At 58.1% G+C, this 19,071-nt stretch overlaps 1 protein-coding gene across 6 annotated transcripts; it reads left to right on the top strand.

Moving 5' to 3' along the window:
- Positions 1-6,164: 6,164 nt before the first annotated feature.
- On the top strand, positions 6,165-19,071 carry LOC125627824 (transforming growth factor beta receptor type 3). Of its 6 annotated transcripts, none has more exons than XM_075121487.1 (18): positions 6,165-6,371; positions 7,453-7,564; positions 8,080-8,258; positions 9,184-9,309; positions 10,073-10,241; positions 10,575-10,734; positions 11,069-11,213; positions 11,700-11,889; positions 12,357-12,538; positions 13,217-13,378; positions 13,644-13,733; positions 14,112-14,285; positions 14,782-15,102; positions 15,784-15,922; positions 16,335-16,403; positions 16,685-16,795; positions 18,301-18,414; positions 18,733-18,867. In XM_075121487.1, exons 2-17 carry the CDS (start codon positions 7,513-7,515, stop codon positions 18,396-18,398), a joined length of 2,367 nt encoding a protein of 788 aa, XP_074977588.1. In that variant the 5' UTR covers positions 6,165-6,371; positions 7,453-7,512; the 3' UTR covers positions 18,399-18,414; positions 18,733-18,867. The 6 variants fall into 6 exon arrangements, with proteins under 6 accessions (XP_074977588.1, XP_074977587.1, XP_048688317.2 ...); XM_075121486.1 differs by having other exon boundaries at positions 16,332-16,403; XM_048832360.2 differs by lacking the exon at positions 18,301-18,414 and having other exon boundaries at positions 18,733-19,071.

Below are 19,071 nucleotides of genomic sequence, written 5' to 3'. Positions count from 1 at the left end.
AGACACGGCCCACTGTCAGAAGACATGGTACTGGGCTAGATGGACCATTGATCTGACCCAGTATGGCTGTTCTTATGTTCTTAACTGATGGAGCCCATTGGGTTAATAGACCTGTGGAACACCAGTCCCAAGCTTGGAAGGAGCGCTCTCTCCCTTCCGAATTCAGGAATCATGTTGACATTTTCACGAATTGTGTGTGTTATTCCTGAGCATGGGCATCTTACTTGGCTCTCCCAAGTTGCCTGTAGTAACTTTACTGGTTCTTAGTCCCCTTTTTCCCTCAGTCGTAATCCAGACGACATGTCAAGCTTGTTGTCCCTCTGCTACCAACCAAGCTGGTCTTGTTAATCTCAGTGGGTTTCTTGGATTTAAAATAAAAAAGAGAGAGAACAAAAAACCCACAAAATATTTTAAAAGGAAATTGTTGCATATTTTAATAGTTTTTTTTTTACTCTGTTGTTTGTAGAAACCCTCTTAGAAGCTTGAAAATAAAAAATTCTTTCCCTAAATGGTTGTCTCTTTCCACTCAGCAAATGTCTCCAGTATGAAACCTTCTGTTTCTACAACCGCTTTCTTCCCAAAGTGATTGAATCCATAGTGATCTCCTTGCCCAGCAGTGAAATGCAGCCACGTCTGGGTGAGATACCACAACTTTTTAATGGCACACGGCAATGCTGCACAATGGGCAGCCCTGAAATGCAGCCACCTCTCAGCTGAGATACAGAAGCTGTTCAATGGCACACAGGAATCACTCATGCAGCGCTGAAATGCAGCCCCCTCTGTGTGGGGTGCTGCAGCTGTTTAACAGTTGCATAGCAACTGTATGCAAGTCAAAAGGTGAAGAATCATGGCTTGATTTGAAAATGGAAGGGGGTGGGGATTAGGGTGACAGAAGGTAATTTACTCATATTGGAATTAACCCAGACATCAGGATTAACTGAATCTTGAGTAGGATAGGGCCAGGAGCTCCTTACTGACCCTAAGCAAGGACCTTGGTTTTATGTTTCATTGGAAAGACTAAAGCCTATTCACCAGGGAATTGATAATGTTCTTCCTCTGGGTTTAAAAATAAAACTATATCTGGAGAGGTGAGTTGAATTAAAGGTCAGATCTGATAAAGTGCTAAAACAGGAAACCATTTTTACACAATGTCTGAGGCAGGTACATAGATTTTTGCTACATTTTCAGAAATTGTTCTCTTTCCGAGGACCCCAGTTGTCTATTAAAATGACAGCTCTGTTCATGAAACAAAATAATTTTTTGTTACCTGTGAGAGTGGGGCTTCCAACTGATTTGTTTAAAAAATAATTACATGCTAATTAACACAGAAATTTGTGCAAAAATAATCATTTAGAATTTACCTTTCCAGTGACTTTTTTGTTTGGTTGGGGTTTTTTGTTTGTGTGGGTGTCTGTGATTCGATGGATTTAAATGTACAATTTTTACCATTCTCATGCCTCTTCCTAAAGGAATGGAGGAGCCAGTTGCTAGGGCATGGGATTGAGAGCCAGGACTCCTGGGTTCTATTCCAGGGTCTGCATCACAGTGCCACTGTAGGTAAGTCACTTGGCTGCTCTGTCCTCAGTTTCAGTCTTACCAACCTCAAGAGTTCAAAAAGCATGAGTCAGGCTTGAAAAATGAGGCGATTGGTTTAAAAATCAAGAGGGGTTGGTTGTGTTTAATAATAAAGGGGGGGGGATTTGCCTTCTGGGTTTTGAGCCAACAGGAGGTCACATTTTCAAGCTTTTTCTCCTCAATCACAAGGACCAGAAACTTTTTTTTTTTTAAATGAAAACTCAGATTCTCACTCAAATCACCTGGCTGCTGGAGCTGGGGCTTTAAGAAAAGCACCAGATATTGCAAGGATCCTGACAAAATCCTGAGAGTTTCAGCACTACAGGTTTTAGCTTGTTTGGGTCTCTCCGAAGGGATGGATGGGTCAGTTGATAGAGCCCAAGATTTTGAGGTAAGACTCCTGGCTGTGCATCGCTGTGTGGTTCTAGGTAAGTGTGCCTCAATTTCTCTCTTGCCAAATTGGGCGTGTGCAGGGAATGATGCTGATCATTCTTGTTAAAGGGAGTTGCTTGGCACTTCAAAAAGCATTCACAGTTGGGGCCAGTTTCCCCCACAAGTGGGGGCACCCAGAAGTGTCACAGTGGAAGCTGCTGGGGGCTTCTGTACTTTTGAAAATTCTTTACATTCCCAAAGGGGAGCCGTGCCCTGAACAAGCCACATCTATCCTACGAAAAGCCCTTCGCAAAGATTCTTTTAAGATTTTCCTGGGTGTCTGCCTCTCACTGTGCTGTCGGCCGAGGCCTCCCTTGTCAGGCAGCATCGGAGCGGGAAAAATGTCCATGTTGTGCAGACAGTGAGACAGCAGGGTTTCAGTTGTCAAGAGCCCTAAGCTTTTAGTCAGTGGCAGCAGCTGCTGAGCAGCAGAGGTGGGTGGAGCAGCCTTGAGAGGGGTTTAGCTGAATTGCTTTTTTGCAAAGGCTTGTTTTGCTGGAGGAGTTAAATGCAGTCTGTTCATCGGGGCCCGATCCAGCACTTAGTCCCAATCAGGATTGGGTCCTTAAACAGCCCTGGGAAAACATCCATAATTTTAAAATTGTCCCAAACTGTCTTCCTCCGTAGCTGCAGGCTTCAATGCTGGTGTCTACATCTTAAAATTGGAGGGGGTGCAGAGAAGAGCCCCCAAAGCGATCTGAGGAGTGGAAAATAATGCTGTTCGGTGAAACGGTTTAAGAGCCCGGTTAGCTCACCAAAAAGAAAAGCAAACAGTGTCTTGTTTATGGCATAACCTCCTGGGCTGTAATGGGCCCGTTAGTCTAGTGCTGAAAGATCAAACAAGAACCAATGGCTGGAAGTTAAAGCCGGTCAAATTCCAAATAGAAATAAGGCAGGTTTTTAACGGGGAGGGAGATTGATCAGTATTACAAACTCCTAGGGAAGAGGTGGATTCTCCAGCTCCCAAAGCTTTCAAATCCAGACTGGCTGCCTTGCTGGCAGGTGCATTAGCCAAACAAGTTCTTGGGCTCAGCGGTAAATGCGTGAAATGCAATGGCTTTTGCTATGCAGGAGGTCAGACCAGATAATGTAACCGTCCTTTCTGGCTTTAACCTCTGTGAATTCTACCTCCTGCATTACCCTGGTAAATGATTTCCTATTCCAGAGGCTTCAGCATCTATCCTGATGCAGGAAACAGAACCACACCTCATCCCCTAGGTGCTGCGAACAGAGGTGGATGGAGCCCTTGCTCCCTGTACTGGATAGTTCTTTTCCCCTCCTGCTTCCCTGAGATCCTGAGCTGTTGGACAGGAATGCCCCGAATTTGAGATTTGCCCAACTGACAGTAGCTGAAACTTGACACCCCCAGACTTGTTCTAGATGCAGCGGGACTGGACTGGCTTGGGCAGAGGGACGCACGACAGAAGGGTGTTACTGGCCAATCCAGGCTCCAGAGGGAGAGGCCGGCTCATTTCCTTCTCTCCCATCTAGTTTTAACCTCTGTGTCAATGTGGTTCTGTGCACAAATGAGACAGCAGAAATGACCCTTTCTAACACCCAACTGGGCTCCTGCCCATGCGTGCATTGGAGCCAAATCTGCTGCTTAGAGTGACAAACAAACTGCGGAGCCAGTGTAGCTACAGGAGAGTGAGCTGGAGTCCACTCCTGTCAGTTGCCCTTGTGCATTACCCTTGATAGCAATGGGGCCATGCAGGGGTTACGGAGGTATCGTGGGGGGGGGGGGTGAGGCTGTGTGGAGTGTTGGAGGTAGGGCCGCAGCACAGGGGTTACTGAGGATAGAATGGTTAGTGATTGGGTTCCTGACACTGCAGGGAAGCTTTTAATAAAAATCCGAGTTTTATTATTCTTCCTGCCAGGTTTGAAAATCCCTGTCTTTAACAAAACAACTTCTGGGGCCAAAAATTAGAAGCAACAGGGTCTGGAGAGCAGCAGGGGACAGTCGACGCTAAAGCACAGGGCTGGGAGTCAGAACTCCTGAGTTCTACTCAGCTCTGGGTGGGTGGGGGGATCTAGTGTTCAGAGCAGGGGGGAATAGGCTAGCAGAGAGGACTCTGGGAGGGCAGTGTGGTCTAGTAGTGAGGAGATTGAACCAGGACCTCTGGGTCCTATTTCCAGCTCTGAGTGGGGGCGGGGTCCTAACAGTGTAGTAATAATTGGGCCTACCGCTCTTGGGAGTCTAACTGGGAAGTGGATAAAAGTTCATAAAGTGTCACAACAACCTATAACAACAAAGGCTGGTGGGAAGAGATGCAAAAGGGAGACAGACAGACAGAATTAGTCCAAACAAAAAAACCTCCTGATACCACTCAAGGACTGTGTTATGATCATGCCCAGTAAACTACGGGAGTGTGGGACCAGATGTCAATGAAGTAAAAATTGGTATGTCAGAAATGAGGCTTAGTTGGGGAACAAAATCCTGAAGGGATGGGCTAGGCCACCTGTCTCCCTTTGGGGGTCCTTAAAAAAAGCGATTTTGGGGGGAAATACGGTTGTGGAAGTGGGAGTCAGAGTGCAACAAGTGCTGAGGGGAAGGAGCAAACTTCGTCATCATGGCTACCACCCCTGCCTGAGATGCACCGGGACACGACTGGGCCTTCCTTGTCCTGCTCCAAAGAGGGCCAGAGAGAGTGACCCAGACAACATTACCACCTGCACTGACTCCGGCTAAAGCCCGACCCCACCTGGGATGTGAGACTATTTCTTCACCTGCCCCCCTCCCCTCCACGGGTCCTTTTCCTTCCCTACCTTCTTCTCTTCCCTCCTGATGCCTTCTGGCAGAGCCGGCAAAGACTGTATATTTTGCAATGCCCTAAACAGCCCAGCGCTGGTACAAGTTTGCCAGGTCTCAGAGTGGCTGATCAGTCCCTGTGTGCCGCTGTTTCTCCAGCAGGGAGGTGGCAAGTGAGAGTCAACGGCAGAAGGAGAAGCTGCATCCCTTGCATCTTCTCTCCCCTCTTGCATGTGTTTAATGTGCAAATGCATTACCCACTTTTCTTTCTCTTCTGCGTCTTTAATAAGAGGGCAAAGGGGTGTTTAATGGGCTGTTTGCTGGGGGACTAAGCAGGCTGATGGCTCTGGTTACCAAACCCCAAATCTTAATGTCAAATAGGGACAGGGTCACGTTAACATCTTTCACTCTTTGGGACCTTCTATTCCATCTAGATTAACACAACAACCGTGAGACAGGGATTGAGCCAGGACTGGCTGTGTGACCTCGACCAAGGCCTTTGAACCCTGTGCCTCATTTTCCTCTTCTGGGGGTAACACATCTCTGCCTTGTTGGGCTGGTGTCAGTGAGCAAGCCCTGGAGGATGCCCTGGGCGGGTGAAGCAGACATGTTAGGCCCAGGCTGCTGGGAAGGGGTGTGGGTATCTCCACTCTCCAGTCCAGCTGTTGTTTCATTGTCCTAGCCAGTGATCCATGAAAGCAGCTGCAAATTACCTGTGTTCCACCTTGCAGCCCTTTCCCTCACCCCTGCCGTGTGGGTGGCAGCGAGTCACAGCGACCCAGGGTTTGGCTGCCTGGGGGTTAGCGCAAGGCCTAGAACCCAGCGCCTCTCCCACCCTGCCTGCATTAATCATAAATCCACCCATCTCTGGGGCGACCCAAACTCCCCCCTTGGGCAGCTGGATTTCTTTTCTTCCTGGCCCCCATGGGAGGAGATCGGTATCTCCCACCTCCTGGCGCTCAACAGCTAGGGCCACATGAGTGCAACAGGGCTCAGCCCTGCCAGACGTTCACCCCCTGCTTGCCTGGTTACAGATGGGCGGAGTTACGCCGGGGAGACCAAAGGTGGGAGGTTGCGTCCAGCTCTGGGGTACGGCACATCAACAATGGGAGGGGGTTCACTTTGTTGATAAAGAGCATCTCTCTGTCTGTGCCCTACCAGGGACTGGCATCTTTTTGAGTGGTGGGGAGGGGGCTGGGATGCAGGACTCCTGGGTTTTGTGCCCATTTCTGGGAGGAGAGGGTTGGGATGCAGGATTCTTGGGTGCGATTCCCTTAAAAACCGTTGGGAGTCTAATCTCTCCCCTCCCCTGCTCTCTGGTAACCTGACCCTGAGGAGTTGTTATTTTTAAACCTCCCATTGACCCAGATTATTTGTATTCTTCCAATTATTTTTAACTTCCCTGCAGGGAGCAATGAATCCAGCCAGAGCAAAGGGACCCGATGGCCATGGGCCTCTAAGCCCCAGGGACCCACTGCTTTCTGGACTGGCATAAAAGAGCCAAGATCCCTTTGCAGCCTGCGCCCACAACCACCTGGAACCCAAGAGTCCTGGCTCCCAGAACCGCCCCCCCTCCCAAGCCTCTTTGCTGTTCTGCAATCAACGCTGCTGCAAGGTAAAGGTGCCCCGGCAGCCTGCTCGTGAGTAGGGTTTGCCATGACCCTGTTCCATGGGGATCTGGCTGGATGTGAGCGGGGGCTGGATTGGAGTCTGATCCCCTCCCAACTTTGTGTCTGTCCTGGATCCAGCTGACACCGGATCAGACTGTGTGGCAGTCCCAGAAGAGGTACCCCAGGGACAAGTCAGCCCCTTGGCATGTCAGTGAGGGGCAGGGGTAGCTGGGAATGTTTCTATATGGAACAAGCCTGAAGAGGCACTGGGAGCCAGGACTCCTGGGTTCTATTCTGGGCTCTGGGAGGGGAGTGGAGGGGAGTGGGGTATAGTGGTTAGAGCAGGGGGCGTGGGAGTCCAGATTCCTTGGTTCTTTACCATCCTCTGGAAAGGGAGATGGAGTCCAGTGGTTAGAGCAGGAGGCTGGAAATCAGTGGGACCGTGGGCATATCTTACCCTCTTGTGCCTCAGTTTCCCTATCTATAAAATAGCAATAAAGGCAAACCTGGGGAGTTGGAAGGCAAAATTAATCTCTGCAAAATGCTCTGAGATGCATCAATCTTGTAGGTAAACCTTCCCCACCCCACCCCACCCCACCCCATCCCAAACTGGGTAACCTGGCAGGAGGGGGAAGGAGTCTGGGAGCAGGGGATACAGGTTCCCTGCTAAGCAGGAAGAGGTAGGGGGGAGGATAGTGGGACACCCTTCCTAGGGGGAGGTGTCTAAATACTAGGAGGGAAATCTCATTATTGCCCTGAAGCAGCCCCCCCATGCTACTTGGGGGGAGCACTCCTGGGGTGTGTCCGTCCTTGTGTCACATACTTCCCCATCCCCTGTCTGGATTCTTGGGTGGGGAGGATCCCTAGTTTCAGCCAGGGAGTAACACTGACCAACTCGTGTGAGGATGGAGGAGGTACATTCTGCATCCCAGACACTGAATGACTGGGCCCCTGGACTCCCCCTTCCCTTGCCCTGAAACCCCATGCCCCCCCCCACAGCCCCCTCTATTCTGGGTCCCAGAAACCCCTCCCTCACCCTGGAGCACCCCCGGCACTCACTACAGTTTTGTCTTTCTCTCTGCCTAGGATCACTCCGCCGCATCACCTGGTCAGATCGGGAAGTCCTGCACACCGGGATTGCAGGGGATGGCAGCTTGGAGCCCGATCCTGCTGCTGCTGCTGTGGGGCCAGTCGGCAGGTGGGTGCCGGGGGAATGGGGAGGCCAGTCAGGCCCCCACTGGGAGATGGATGGAGGGAGAGGGGGTGTCATCAAATGGTCAATGTGTGTCCCAGTGCCCTACTTCCACCCTAACCACTAGACCAGTGGTTTTCAAACTCTGTATTGGTGATCCCTTTCACACAGCAAGCCTCTGAGTGTGACCCCCCCCCCTTATGCATTAAAAAGGAGGGTAATTTAATAGGGGTTGTGAGCCCTATGGAACTGACAGCTTGCAACCTCCCTGTAACCTTCTGAGGGCTCACGGTCCCCCAGTTTGAGAACCCCTGCACTAGCCCCCACTCCACTCTCAAAGCCAAGGATAGAACCCAGGAGTCCTGGCTGCGAGCCCCCATCCTCTAACCATTAGACCACCCTGCCATTTCTGGGCGGGCAGGAGGTTCCCCTTCCAGGCACAGACCAGCTGCCCCCACTTTGGGAACTGCACTCCTTTGTCTGGCTCCTGCTGACCAGGGCCCTTTCTCTCTCCTCTACAGCCGCCTGGCACTGGGCCCTGTGCCAGGCTCGCCCGCTGTCCGCTCACCACCCTGTGCTGGGCTTCTGGGAGCGGATCCGTGCAGGCACGGGTTGCGCCAGCCGGGGGCGCTCGGCCTCGGGCCGGGAGGTGCACGTGCTCATCCTGCGGGGGCTAGCGGGGAGGATGGGGGCCAGGCAGGTAGGTGGGAGGGAGTGTCCCTTCCCTGTCATCTTCCAGCCTCACCCTGGGCCCCCCACCTCATCCCCCTTACCCCCTGCCCTCCATCCTGTGCCTCCCTCCCCCAATTCCACCGTCTCACCCCCTGCGCTCCACCCTGCCCCCTTCCGTCCATCTTCCTGGTCTCTGTCCTTCACTCTGTGCGCCCCAAGTTGCCCCTTCCCTCTGCCCCACCCCCTCACTCCCTACCTTCTACCTTGGCCCTCTCACACCTCCTCACTCCCAGCCCTCCACCCTGTGCCCCCCAACCTGCCCCTTTTCTCTGCCCCACCCCCTCACTCTGCTCTCCACCCTGCCTCTCCCACAACTCTCACCCCTGCCCTCCACCCTGCCCCTTCCCTCCGCTCCACCCCCTGGCCCCCTTCCCTCCAACTTGTGCCTCCTGCCCCTACCCCAACCCTCCTCACTCCCTCCCTCTGCCCTACCCCCTCACTTCCTGCCCTTCATCTTGTACTCCCACCCTGCCTCCTGCCCCTCCACTCTGTACCCCACAGCCTTGCCCCCTGCCCTGCATCCCACATGCCTCCCCTCCAGTCTGTGCTCCATGCCCCCTGCCCCAATCCTGTCCCCAGCCCCCAGCTACATAGTCCTGCTTCCTGTCCCTGCCATCCCCATCCCAACCCCATGGCCTGTGCTCCCACCACGCCCCTTCCTCCAACCCCACTGCCTCACCTCCTGCCCCCACCACACTATGCCTCCCTATAGCCACCCCTCCCACTCTTTTTGGTGCCCCAGCCCCTCAGCCGGCCACATGCCTGCCCTGTGCCCCCCACACCTCCCCTCCCCCACAGCCCCCACACCTTTCCCTGCACCCCCAGCCCCATGGCCTTGCCCCCTCCCCTATGTGTCTGAAGCTCCTAATGCAGGGTCCTTTGCTCCCTCCTAGGTGAGCCTAGAACTGGGCCCAGCGCCCCACGGCAGAGCCCCTATCTTTGTGCTCAGCTCCCAAGCGCCCGTGGTCTGGAGCCTCCAAACGGCCCAAGTGGCTCTTGGGGAGCAATGGACCTTCCAGGTGAGGGTAGGGGCAGCTATGGGGCTTGGGTGAGGGTGCCTGTGGGAGGGGAAGGGGGGTAGGAGGGCTGGGAGGGGAGGGCAGGGACATCGGGGCAGCTGGGGGAGGGTGGGGCAAGCAGTGAGGGTGGAGGAAGCATGGGAGGCTTGGGGCAGGTGGGGAGTGGAGCTGGCACAGGTGTGGGGGGAAGTGTGGGGCCAGCAATTGAAAATGGGGAGGGCTGTGGTGGATGGTGGGGGGCTGGAGGTAGCTGTGGCAGGGGCAGGTGAGCAGTGGGGGTGGAGGCAGGCAGTGGGAGTGGTGGAGGGGTGGGAAGGGGGGTCTGGAGGTCACTTCTCTTTACTGGAGCTGGAGCAGGGTCCCTGGATGGGACAGTGGGTGCAGAAGGGCAGGGTGGGGGCTGGGGACCTGGGAGCATTTGGAGGCAGAGGAGTTTGGGCCCAGGGGCAGCGAGAGGAGTGGGGTGGGTGGAGCAGGGCTGGGTGGGAGAGGGGCTCTCAGGCCCAGGAGCAGCAGGGGTTGGGGGGTTCTGGCCAGGGGCAGTGGGGATAGGGGCACAGGTTGGGAGGCTGAGGTATTGATGGTTGGAGGATCCTCCCCTTGACAGTTAGCCCTGGGGCTAGGAGGTGTGAGGAACCCAGGAGTCCTGTGAGGGCTGGGAGCGATGGGGAGCTGTGGTGGGAGTGGGGGGTATGTGGCACCCCACTGGGGGATGGGATGTCCATTCCCCAGGTGACCTCTCACCTTTATGCCCCCCCTACAGGTCTCCCCGGGCTCCAGAGTCTCGGCCCTAGGGGGTGTCTCTGTCATTGAGACCCGGCTGCCCCAGACCCCCCGAGGGCTCCTGCGCTGGGCGCATGAGGAGCACGGCGGGGTCAGCTCCCTGGCTGCGTATTGGGGCGTCAACACGGTCTATGTGCGGCTGGGAGATGGTATGGGGGGCTGGGGATTGAACCCCCGTGTCAGTGTGGGGAGGGATTCAGGGTGGCTGGGGATCAGATCCTCATGTCAATAGCGGGAGGAAACCCAGGGGGGCTGGGTATTGGACCCCTGTGTCAATGGGGGGAGGGGACCCAGGGGGCTGGGGTTTGGACTCCATGTCAGTGCGGGAGGGGACCTTGGGGATCGGACCCCAGCCCCATGTACCTGAGGGAGGGAATCCCAGGGAGATATTGGGGGATCTACCCTAGGAATCCTGCATTCCTTAAGGGACCTCCGGGGTTAACCCCGCAACCTCCCCAGCCCCTCCGCATTCTCGCTACCAGATGGGGTCTCGCCAGATGCCTGCAAACCTCGCAGGAACTTCCTCTCCCCGACCCACTTTGCCTCTGACGTCCAACCACGGCCCTTGCGGGGCTGCCTGACCTCTGACCCCCCATGGGACCCCGAAGTTCACGTCATCCTCTCCAAAGGAGCCAGGCCCCGGTATGAACCGTATATCAGAGCATCCTCCGGGGCTGGAATAGTGGGGGGCTGCGGGTCAGGATTGAGGGGCACGAACAGAGCTGGGGGGCAGTGGGGAGCCCAGGGCTGGGATAGCGGGGGAGGGGAGGGCAGCTGCGCATCAGGATTGAGGGGCACCAGCAAAGCTGAGGGTGGGGGGGGGGAGCCCACAACAAGAACAGAGGGGGCTTTGGGTCAAAATAGAGGGCCACTGGCAGAGCTGGAGGGCTCTCCACCCCTGTTGCTGCTCAGCCCCATGGCAGGGAATGCCCAGCCTAGCTGATGTTGGGGTCGGGGGGTCCTGCCGTGTCTCCAGGCCCCCAGCACATCTCACTGTGGAGCTCCAAGCGCCCCAAGGCTGCTGCTCCCCCCGGCTGGAGCTGATCGTGGTGCTGAAGAGCGAGGGCGCCACCAGCTGGCTGGTCCGAATCCACCACATGGCTGGGCGACTGCGAGTCCTGGTAAGAGAGGGGCTCCCTGGGGATGGGAGAGGGGTTACAGGGGCCAGGAACAGCCCCCCCATGCACAGAGGCTGCTCCCCCTGACCTCTCTCCCCCATGACCCTGACCCTTTGGCCTGATGCCCCCCCGACATCTTCTGAGCCCTCATGACCTTTAACCTCTGATATGGCTTCTCCTCCCGGCCTCAACCCCCTCTGGCCTGGTGCCCCCCTGTTGCCAAGGTGAACCCAGGAGTCCTGGTGCCCAGCCCGGCTCCGCTGGTTCCGAGCCCTCTAACTCCTGACTCCGTGGCTGGGGTGGAGTTGCCCCCCTCTGGAACTCCCCAGCCCCTCCTTGTGCTGACACCTTGTTCACCTGGAGTTGCTCCTTTGTATAGCATTGCCCATGATGCCCTGCTCCAGCCTCAGCCTGATCACCCTGAGGTGGAGCACGGTCCGGGTTGGCCTTGGGCTCTGTCACTCTGCCCTGCCCTCCCTTTCCTTACAGGCATCCCACAAGGTCTCGGTCAGCTGCACAGAACCAGAACCAGACCTGGCTCTGAGCAGCAGCATGTCCCTGGGCCTGGCCTATGCCAGCGACCCCATGGCCTGGGCAATGGAGCAGGGGCTGCCTGGGGTCACATCTTACACGGAGGCCGAGCAGGTGAATAGGTTCCTGGTCATCGTGGGGCTGGATGGTAGGTGACTCCTTCGGGGGCAGGGAATGGGCACAGGGTGCAATGCCACGAGAGGGCCATTAGGGGGCCCTCCTGACTCAGACCCTGCCCTGCCCCCAGTGCAGGGGGAGCTGCAGTTCTGCCCTGTGGCCCCCGCTCCCAAGGCACAGCCAGACCCTTGGTGGCCCCCAGTGGTTGGAGAGGCTCATGCCCCAGATGATGCCCTCACGCCTGGCATGTCTGTCCTTCCCAGGGCACCGTCACATCCCAATCCCCAGTGCCATGGTGAAAGGGGAGAAATATGGGGGACTAGGACATAGAGCTGGGCAGTTCTCAATCCAGCCAGCAGGAGGCAGAGTTGCTCGCTTGCTCTCTCGCTCTCTCTCTCACACACACATCCCCTCACCCTGTTCTTCAGCCCTATTCAACCCACATTGGCCCTGTTTCCTTCTTCCCCTCTACCCCCTCACTCTGTTTTCTCCTGCTAGGGGACCCCAAGGCTCCCCACCCCTCCATTCCACCCCCTAGACCAGCCAAGATCTCCCCAATGATCTGGGAAAGGAGCCGAGCGGCGCCAGGAGGCAGGAGCGCTGTGGGGCTGGCGGGAGCTCTGTCTGTGGCGTGTCTGAGCGAGAGGGTGATAGCTCATGTCAACAAGGACATGCTCCAGGTGAGGAATTCCCTTGTGTAAACAATTCCTTCAGTGCGGCACTAGGGGGCGCTGTGCTGCAGTGAGTTCCGTGGGGGCTCAGCAGGGGGCGCTCTGCCCTCACAATCAGTGCTGGTCCCAGTGCGGCACTAGGGGGCGCTGTGCTGCAGGGAGTGTAGGTGGGGCTCAGCAGGGGGCGCTCTGCCCTCACAATCAGTGCTGGCCCCAGTGCAGTGCTAGGGGGCGCTGTGCTGCAGGGAGTGTAGGTGGGGCTCAGCAGGGGGCGCTCTGCCCTCACAATCAGTGCTGGCCCCAGTGCGGCACTAGGGGGCGCTGTGCTGCAGGGAGTGTAGGTGGGGGCTCAGCAGGGGGCGCTCTGCCCTCACAATCAGTGCTGGCCCCAGTGCGGCGCTAGGGGGCGCTGTGCTGCAGGGAGTCAGGTGGGGGCTCAGCAGGGGGCGCTCTGCCCTCACAATCAGTGCTGGCCCCAGTGCGGCACTAGGGGGCGCTGTGCTGCAGGGAGTCAGGTGGGGGCTCAGTAGGGGGCGCTCTCACCTCACAATCAGTGCTGGTCCCAGTGCGGCACTAGGGGGCGCTGTGCTGCAGGGAGTCAGGTGGGGGCTCAGTAGGGGGTGCTCACCGCTCGCAGTCAGTGCCGGCTGTATCAGTCTCATAGTCTCCCTCACCTGCCTCGGCCAGGCTGCCAGACTCTCCCCAGCCCGAGTGACCCTGCGGGACCCCAGCTGTGCAGCCCAGTCCAATGGCACCCACTTCCTGCTGGAGTCCTCCCTGGCCGGCTGTGGCGCCCTGCGCATCCCAGCCCTAGGCCCCACCTCGGGCATCGTGCGGTACCAGAACGCGGTGAGCTGTGGTATAGAGGGGACAATGAGGGGCTGAGTGTGAATGGGAGGGGGTAGATGTGAAGTGAAAGTGTCTGGGGGTCTGCAAAGGGGATAGTGTGTTAAGGGAGTCGAGGGGACCAGGACAGGGTCAATGGGGGCTGGACGGGGCTGGAGGAGTGGGAGAAGTGTGGACGACTGGGAACGGGAAGGCTGGGGTTAATGGGGTCTCATCTGACGCTCTCATGTTTCTGATTGTGCCAATTGCTCCCCACCCCTCCCCCCAGGTGGTGCTCCGGGGCAGCGGGCCAGGGGTAGCGCTTGGGGGTTCCCCACTCCCGGCGAGACAGGCTGAAGATAGCTCGGAGTCCATTGAGGTGGGCAAGGGGGGAGGGGAGGCGTCTTTGGCTGGGCAGTTCTGGTGCTGCTGTGGGGCAGGTCCCTCAGGCCCTTTCACTGGGGGAGAACCTGGGATTGGCGGATTCCGTCCCAAACTATTGAGAGCAGCTCAAAGTGGGGAAGCATGCTGGGCCCGCTCTGAGCCCCCTTGAGCTGGGATGGGGGTTCCTGGCTCCCAACGGCTCCTGGCTCAGTGGGGACCAGGCAGCAGCTGTGGGGAGATGGAGAGCCTTGGTAGGAGAGGTGTCCTAGGGCTTGTGAAGACAGGGCTAACTGGGGAGTCTCTAGGACTGGAGTTCTGGGGGCTGGTCCCCATGTCCCCTACACCCCTCACACCCTCCGCTCCTTTCCCACAGTTCTCCTGCTCCTCCCCAAGCCTGAGCCAGCCGTCCCGCTCTGCCAAGTCCATCCTGGATCTTCCCTTCCACCTGGGCCGTGTCCTGCTCAGCCTGGAGGTCTACAGCTCGGAGGCCTTCACCAAGGCCCAGGGACCCTGCACGGTGTCGGCCAACAGCCGCGTCTTTGTGGAAGTAACTGAGGGGGAGGGAGGCACCATCCAGCCCCATGGCACTGGGATCTCCCTCCCCTCTGCCCCAGCAGGCCTGGGGCTTTGCCCAGTGCCCCATCACCTTGGGAAGGGCAGAGCTCTGAGGGGCTGTGCTAGCCAGGTCTCCCCCCCCACCCCCGGCTGGTTAACCTGCTGGAGCTGTGGGGTTCTCTTCCCCAGGCCCCTTCCACACCCACAGGGGGGTTGCTCCAGCCTCTGGGGCAGAAGCTGTGGAGAAAGTTACAATATTAATCTGGCAGGAGGTCAGATTGGTGGTGTTAGAGCAGGGGGTCTGGGTGTCAGGACTCCTGGGTTCTATCCCCAGTTCTGGGAGGGGAGCAGGATCAGGGATTAGACCGGGGATGGGTGCCAGGACTCCTGGGTTCCATGCTTGGGGGTGAGATCATGTTTGTGGAGTGGGACCCAGCTGGCCTGAGGTGTCCTGTCCCCTCCCCTCCTGATCTCAACCCTCTGTGCAGGCTGCTCTGGCTGCCTTCGACCCCTGGCTCAGCTTCAGCATCCGCCTCTGCTTCCTCTCGCCGAGCTCCTCCTCCTCGCTGGACTCCCCCTACATCCTGGTGCGGGGGGGCTGCCCGGTTCACCCCGACGTCTCCCTGCACCCACCCTACAAGGGGGCTGCAGGCCAGGCATCGCCCTCTGGCTCCCAGGAGCTACAGCGTCTCAGCTTCCTGCTCCGGCCCCTCTACAATGACTCCATCCAATTCCTGCACTGCCGCCTGGCCCTCTGCGCCCAGGAGCCCCAGGGCCAGGCTGGGGCCTATGGGGGCGCCCTCCCTAAGGTCTGTACCATGCTGCCGGATGCCACCCCTGCTCCAGCCTGCTCCAGTGTGTGTGGCTCTAGCCTGCAGGCCACAGGGAGGATAAAAGCCCAGCTACTGCTGCAGCAAAGGCGGGGGAGTGTCTCCTTTAGCTCAGATGGCAGAGGGAAGTGGCCCCAGTTCTACCCTGGCTTCCAGGGGTTGTCCCCCAGGCTGGATTTCTACCCTGGGCTGCAGGCAATGCTGGAAACACCTGGATGGGCTGGTGGCTGGAGGGGAGGGGCTGAGTCCCCCAGGACAATACAATGGTCCCTGCTGGGGGGGTGCCACAGGGGGCCAACTCTGCCTGTGGGTTCAACGCTGCAGGGGCTGCTCTGGGAGGAGAATGGAGTCCAGTGTTTACCGGGTCAGGCCCCCTGGCTTCCATCCCCAGCCTCTGGGAGGAGTTTGGGGTCCAGGTCACAGTTGTGACCCCCGGCAGGTAGCTGCGGGGTCTGGCTTTCTCTCTGACAAATCAATGTCAATCTATAAAAATTCAGACAAGCATGGCTGGCCTCAGGAAGGGGGTGGGATCCCAGGGCTGGGAACCGTGGGGTGGAGGGAGGGGCTGGTGCTGAGACTGGGAAAGTTTGGGGGGTGAGGGTGGTGAGGTGAGCATCCAGTACTGGGAGGAGGTGCCTGTCTGAGCCTTGTCAGTTTCAGTGTGGGCCCCAGGCCGGGGCATGCACCAGCAGCCGTGTGGGGGAGCCGGGCAGCGGGCGGTTCCAGCACACCTTCACCAAGCCCATCATCGTAACAGTGGGGAGCCTGGGCAGAGCCACCAAACCCACCCCAGGAACAGGTGAGACCTGGGACGGGTTGGGGGCTGGTTATGGGAGCAGGCAGAGAGACTGCAACACACCAAGGCCCTGATGCAATCATCCTGCAGTGCAGCACCCCCTACCACTGGGCTGGGGCATTGGGGTCAGCACTTGACTGCGAGGGGAGAGCGCCCCCTACTGAGCCCCTGCCCTGCTCCCTGCTGCACAGCACCCCCTAGTATTGGGCTGGGGCATTGGGATGAGCACTGAGCCAGGGGAGAGCGCTCCTCACTGAACTCCTGCTCCCAGCTGCACAGTACCCCCTAGTGCCATGCTGGGGTATTGGGGATGGTCAACACTAACAGCCAGGGGAGAGCACCCCCTGGAGGAGATCAGGGGCTGTCTCCATCCTTCTCTCAAAGTGTTTCTGGCTTCCTTGTCCTTTCCCAGCAGATCCCTTTCTGGTGCCCTTTCCTCGGGCTGGCAGGAGGGGGAAGGTGCTGAAGGGAGAGACACCCCCTGGTAAGAGATGCCCCCTTCATATCACCCCCTAAGCCCCCTGCTGTCCCACTTGCCTTGCAAGCTGGTGAGAGCACATAGTTCCCCTTGGTTTCAGTGGGAACAGAGGGCATGCTGGGAATCAGGATTCCTGGGTTCTATTCCCTGCTCTGGGAGGGGGTTGGGGTCTACTGGGTGAGAGCAGGTGGAGGAGGAGTCTGGGAGCCTGGACTCCTGGGTTCCACCTCCCCCCCCACCCCCCCAGCACTGGCTCTGCATCTGCTCACTCTCCCCGTTCCCCACAGGCCCCCTGCCCCAGGGCCTGGAGCTGCCCACTGTGGTGGGCATCGTCTTCTCAGCTTTCGTCATTGGTGTCTCTCTCACTGGGGGGCTCTGGCTCATTCACTCCAGGACAGGTAGGAGGGGCCGTCGGTTGAGGTGGGGGTCAGATGGATGGTGTCCCCATTGATCCAGTTGCCATCCATGTACCACCCCCCCCTCCCAGCTGGGCCAGTGGTTCCTTCCTAACCAATACATTTAGGAGTCGGGGTGGGCTTGTCATGTGTCACATGCATGTGGAGGGGAACCAGGGGAATCCCTCTCTGTACCCTGGAGTCTAAAGCTACCAGCATCCCTGGAGCCCCAGGGAAAAGGCCCCTTAACTCTGGGAGGGGATAGGGGAGGGGGTCTTGGAGCTAGAACTCCTGGGTTCTGTTCCAGCCCTGGGTGGGGAGTGGCATCTAGTGGGTTAGAGCAGGGAGAGGCTGAGAGCCAGGACTCCTGTGGGGCTAATGGTTAGAGCAGGCTGGGAGTCAGCATGTCAAAGGGTTACTGATTCCTAGCCCTCATCCCTAAAACACCCTTAAGTTATGTTCCCCTTGGCACACTGCCAGTCCCAGCCCTTTCTCCTAAGCTCTGACGGCCTTGTCCTGACCACAGGATTCACACCAGGGCCTTTCCTTCTAGTGAAGCTTCCCCCAGGCGCTCTGTCTTGTGCCAAGTTACACAGATAGCCTGCGGGACTCCCTGCCACAAGGTCTAAAGGTTTAGCTGGCGTCAAATAAAACTGGATGGCTGTAGCTAATGGGTGGGGTGGCAGAGGCAGCATGAGATGAATCCAGGCAGCAGATGACACTCGAAGGGTGGGATTCAGTCTTGACATGGGGGGGGGGGGTAATCCTTGTTCCTTGCTATCGGCTGTTTGAACTTCTTGCCACAAGGGCGCTGTGAAGCTGGGAGTTTAGCAGGGTTCAGGAAGGGATTTGATGGTTCTACAGTGAATGAGAACAATCCAGAGACACCAGCGTGGCTGCCAGGCAGACCCCAGGGCATGGGAAGGGCTGCAGTCCCTCTGGTTTCCTTGCTAACTCTCCCTTCTCAGTGATGGCGGGCTAGGCAGGGTGGTGCAGCAGGCTGGGCAATAGCCTGGATGTGAGAGGCTAGGGTTCAAGTCACTGCTCTGGCACAGCTTCCCTGGGTGAGCTTGGGCAAGTCACTTAAAAAAAAAAGTGCCTCAGTTTCCCCATCTATACTAGGAGGCTAATAGCACATGCCCTATAGTATGTGGGGGGTGTTATGAGGGTAAATACGGTAAAGATTGTTCTGGGGCAGCTACTACAGTAATGGAGGCAGCTAGGTGCTGGAGATGGGCAATTATTCCAGAGCTGCCACTGCCCGCAGGCCCCTCTCTGCCCAGCAGGGGGCAGCAGCAGGCGCCAAGTGGCCACCTAGCTAGTGCCCAGTATTATCCAGGGTGCAGGTGGGGCTGCCCTGATAGGGATCCCCAGGCTGTGGCTCCCTTGTACGGTGATCCCTGGCCGTTCCTGCCCCGGGCTGGGCTGGGTGGTGTCCCACCAGCCGCCCCCCCCCCCCCCCCCGTTGCACTCCCAGGCCGGGGTTTCTAACACCCTGTTTGTTCCAGATCCTGCTGAAGTGCCACCTCCAAGTCCCTCAGCCCCAGCTGTGCCCCCCGCGTTGCCGGCACCTGATGCTGGTGCGGCCTGCGCCCCCCTGCTCTAGGCGCTCAGAGACCCAGGTACGGGGGGTGGCAGGACTCTCAGCCCCCCCCCCCCCCCAATTCCCAGGATCTCGAGTGTGACTCATGGTGAATGAGGCACAGTTATGGGAGCACGGGGGAGGGTTGGGAGCAGGGGATGCACTGGGGGCAGAGCTGGGGGGAGGCAATGCAGTGGGGCAGAGCAGGCAGGTGGGAGAGCAGGTGGGTGGGATTCCCTGCCGCAGGGCGGGCTGTTGAGCTGTGGGGGATGAGTTGAGCTGTGGTGAATGGTGGAGCATGGGGGTGGATGTGGGGGGGGCGCCCCCACTGACCCATCTATCTGTCTCCCTCTGGCAGCTCACAGGGGCCTCCCTGTCCGTGCTCGTGGGGACACTCTGGCACTGGTCCCACCATCACCATCACCATCACCACCTGCAGGCGCCCGGCCCTGTGGCTCCCAGGATCAGCAGCCAATCGGACTCTGCTCAGCACAGCCAGGGTGGCCACTGGGGGAAGGGCCTCTCCACCTGGCCCGGAGGGCCCCCTCCCTGTGAGCGGCAGGCAGCAGGCCTCGCCCAGGCCGGAAGGGGCCCTGGGGCAGGCCCCACGGCATTGGGACTGCGGCACCGGCTGGTTCTTTGCCGGCTGCAGGGAGCGTTCACGCTTTCTGGGTATAAACGTGACCGTGGAGGATGG

Source organism: Caretta caretta, chromosome 20 (assembly GCF_965140235.1).
Source record: "Caretta caretta isolate rCarCar2 chromosome 20, rCarCar1.hap1, whole genome shotgun sequence".
NCBI classification, from domain to species: domain Eukaryota; kingdom Metazoa; phylum Chordata; order Testudines; family Cheloniidae; genus Caretta; species Caretta caretta.
This window is presented reverse-complemented; position numbering and strand designations above follow the sequence as displayed.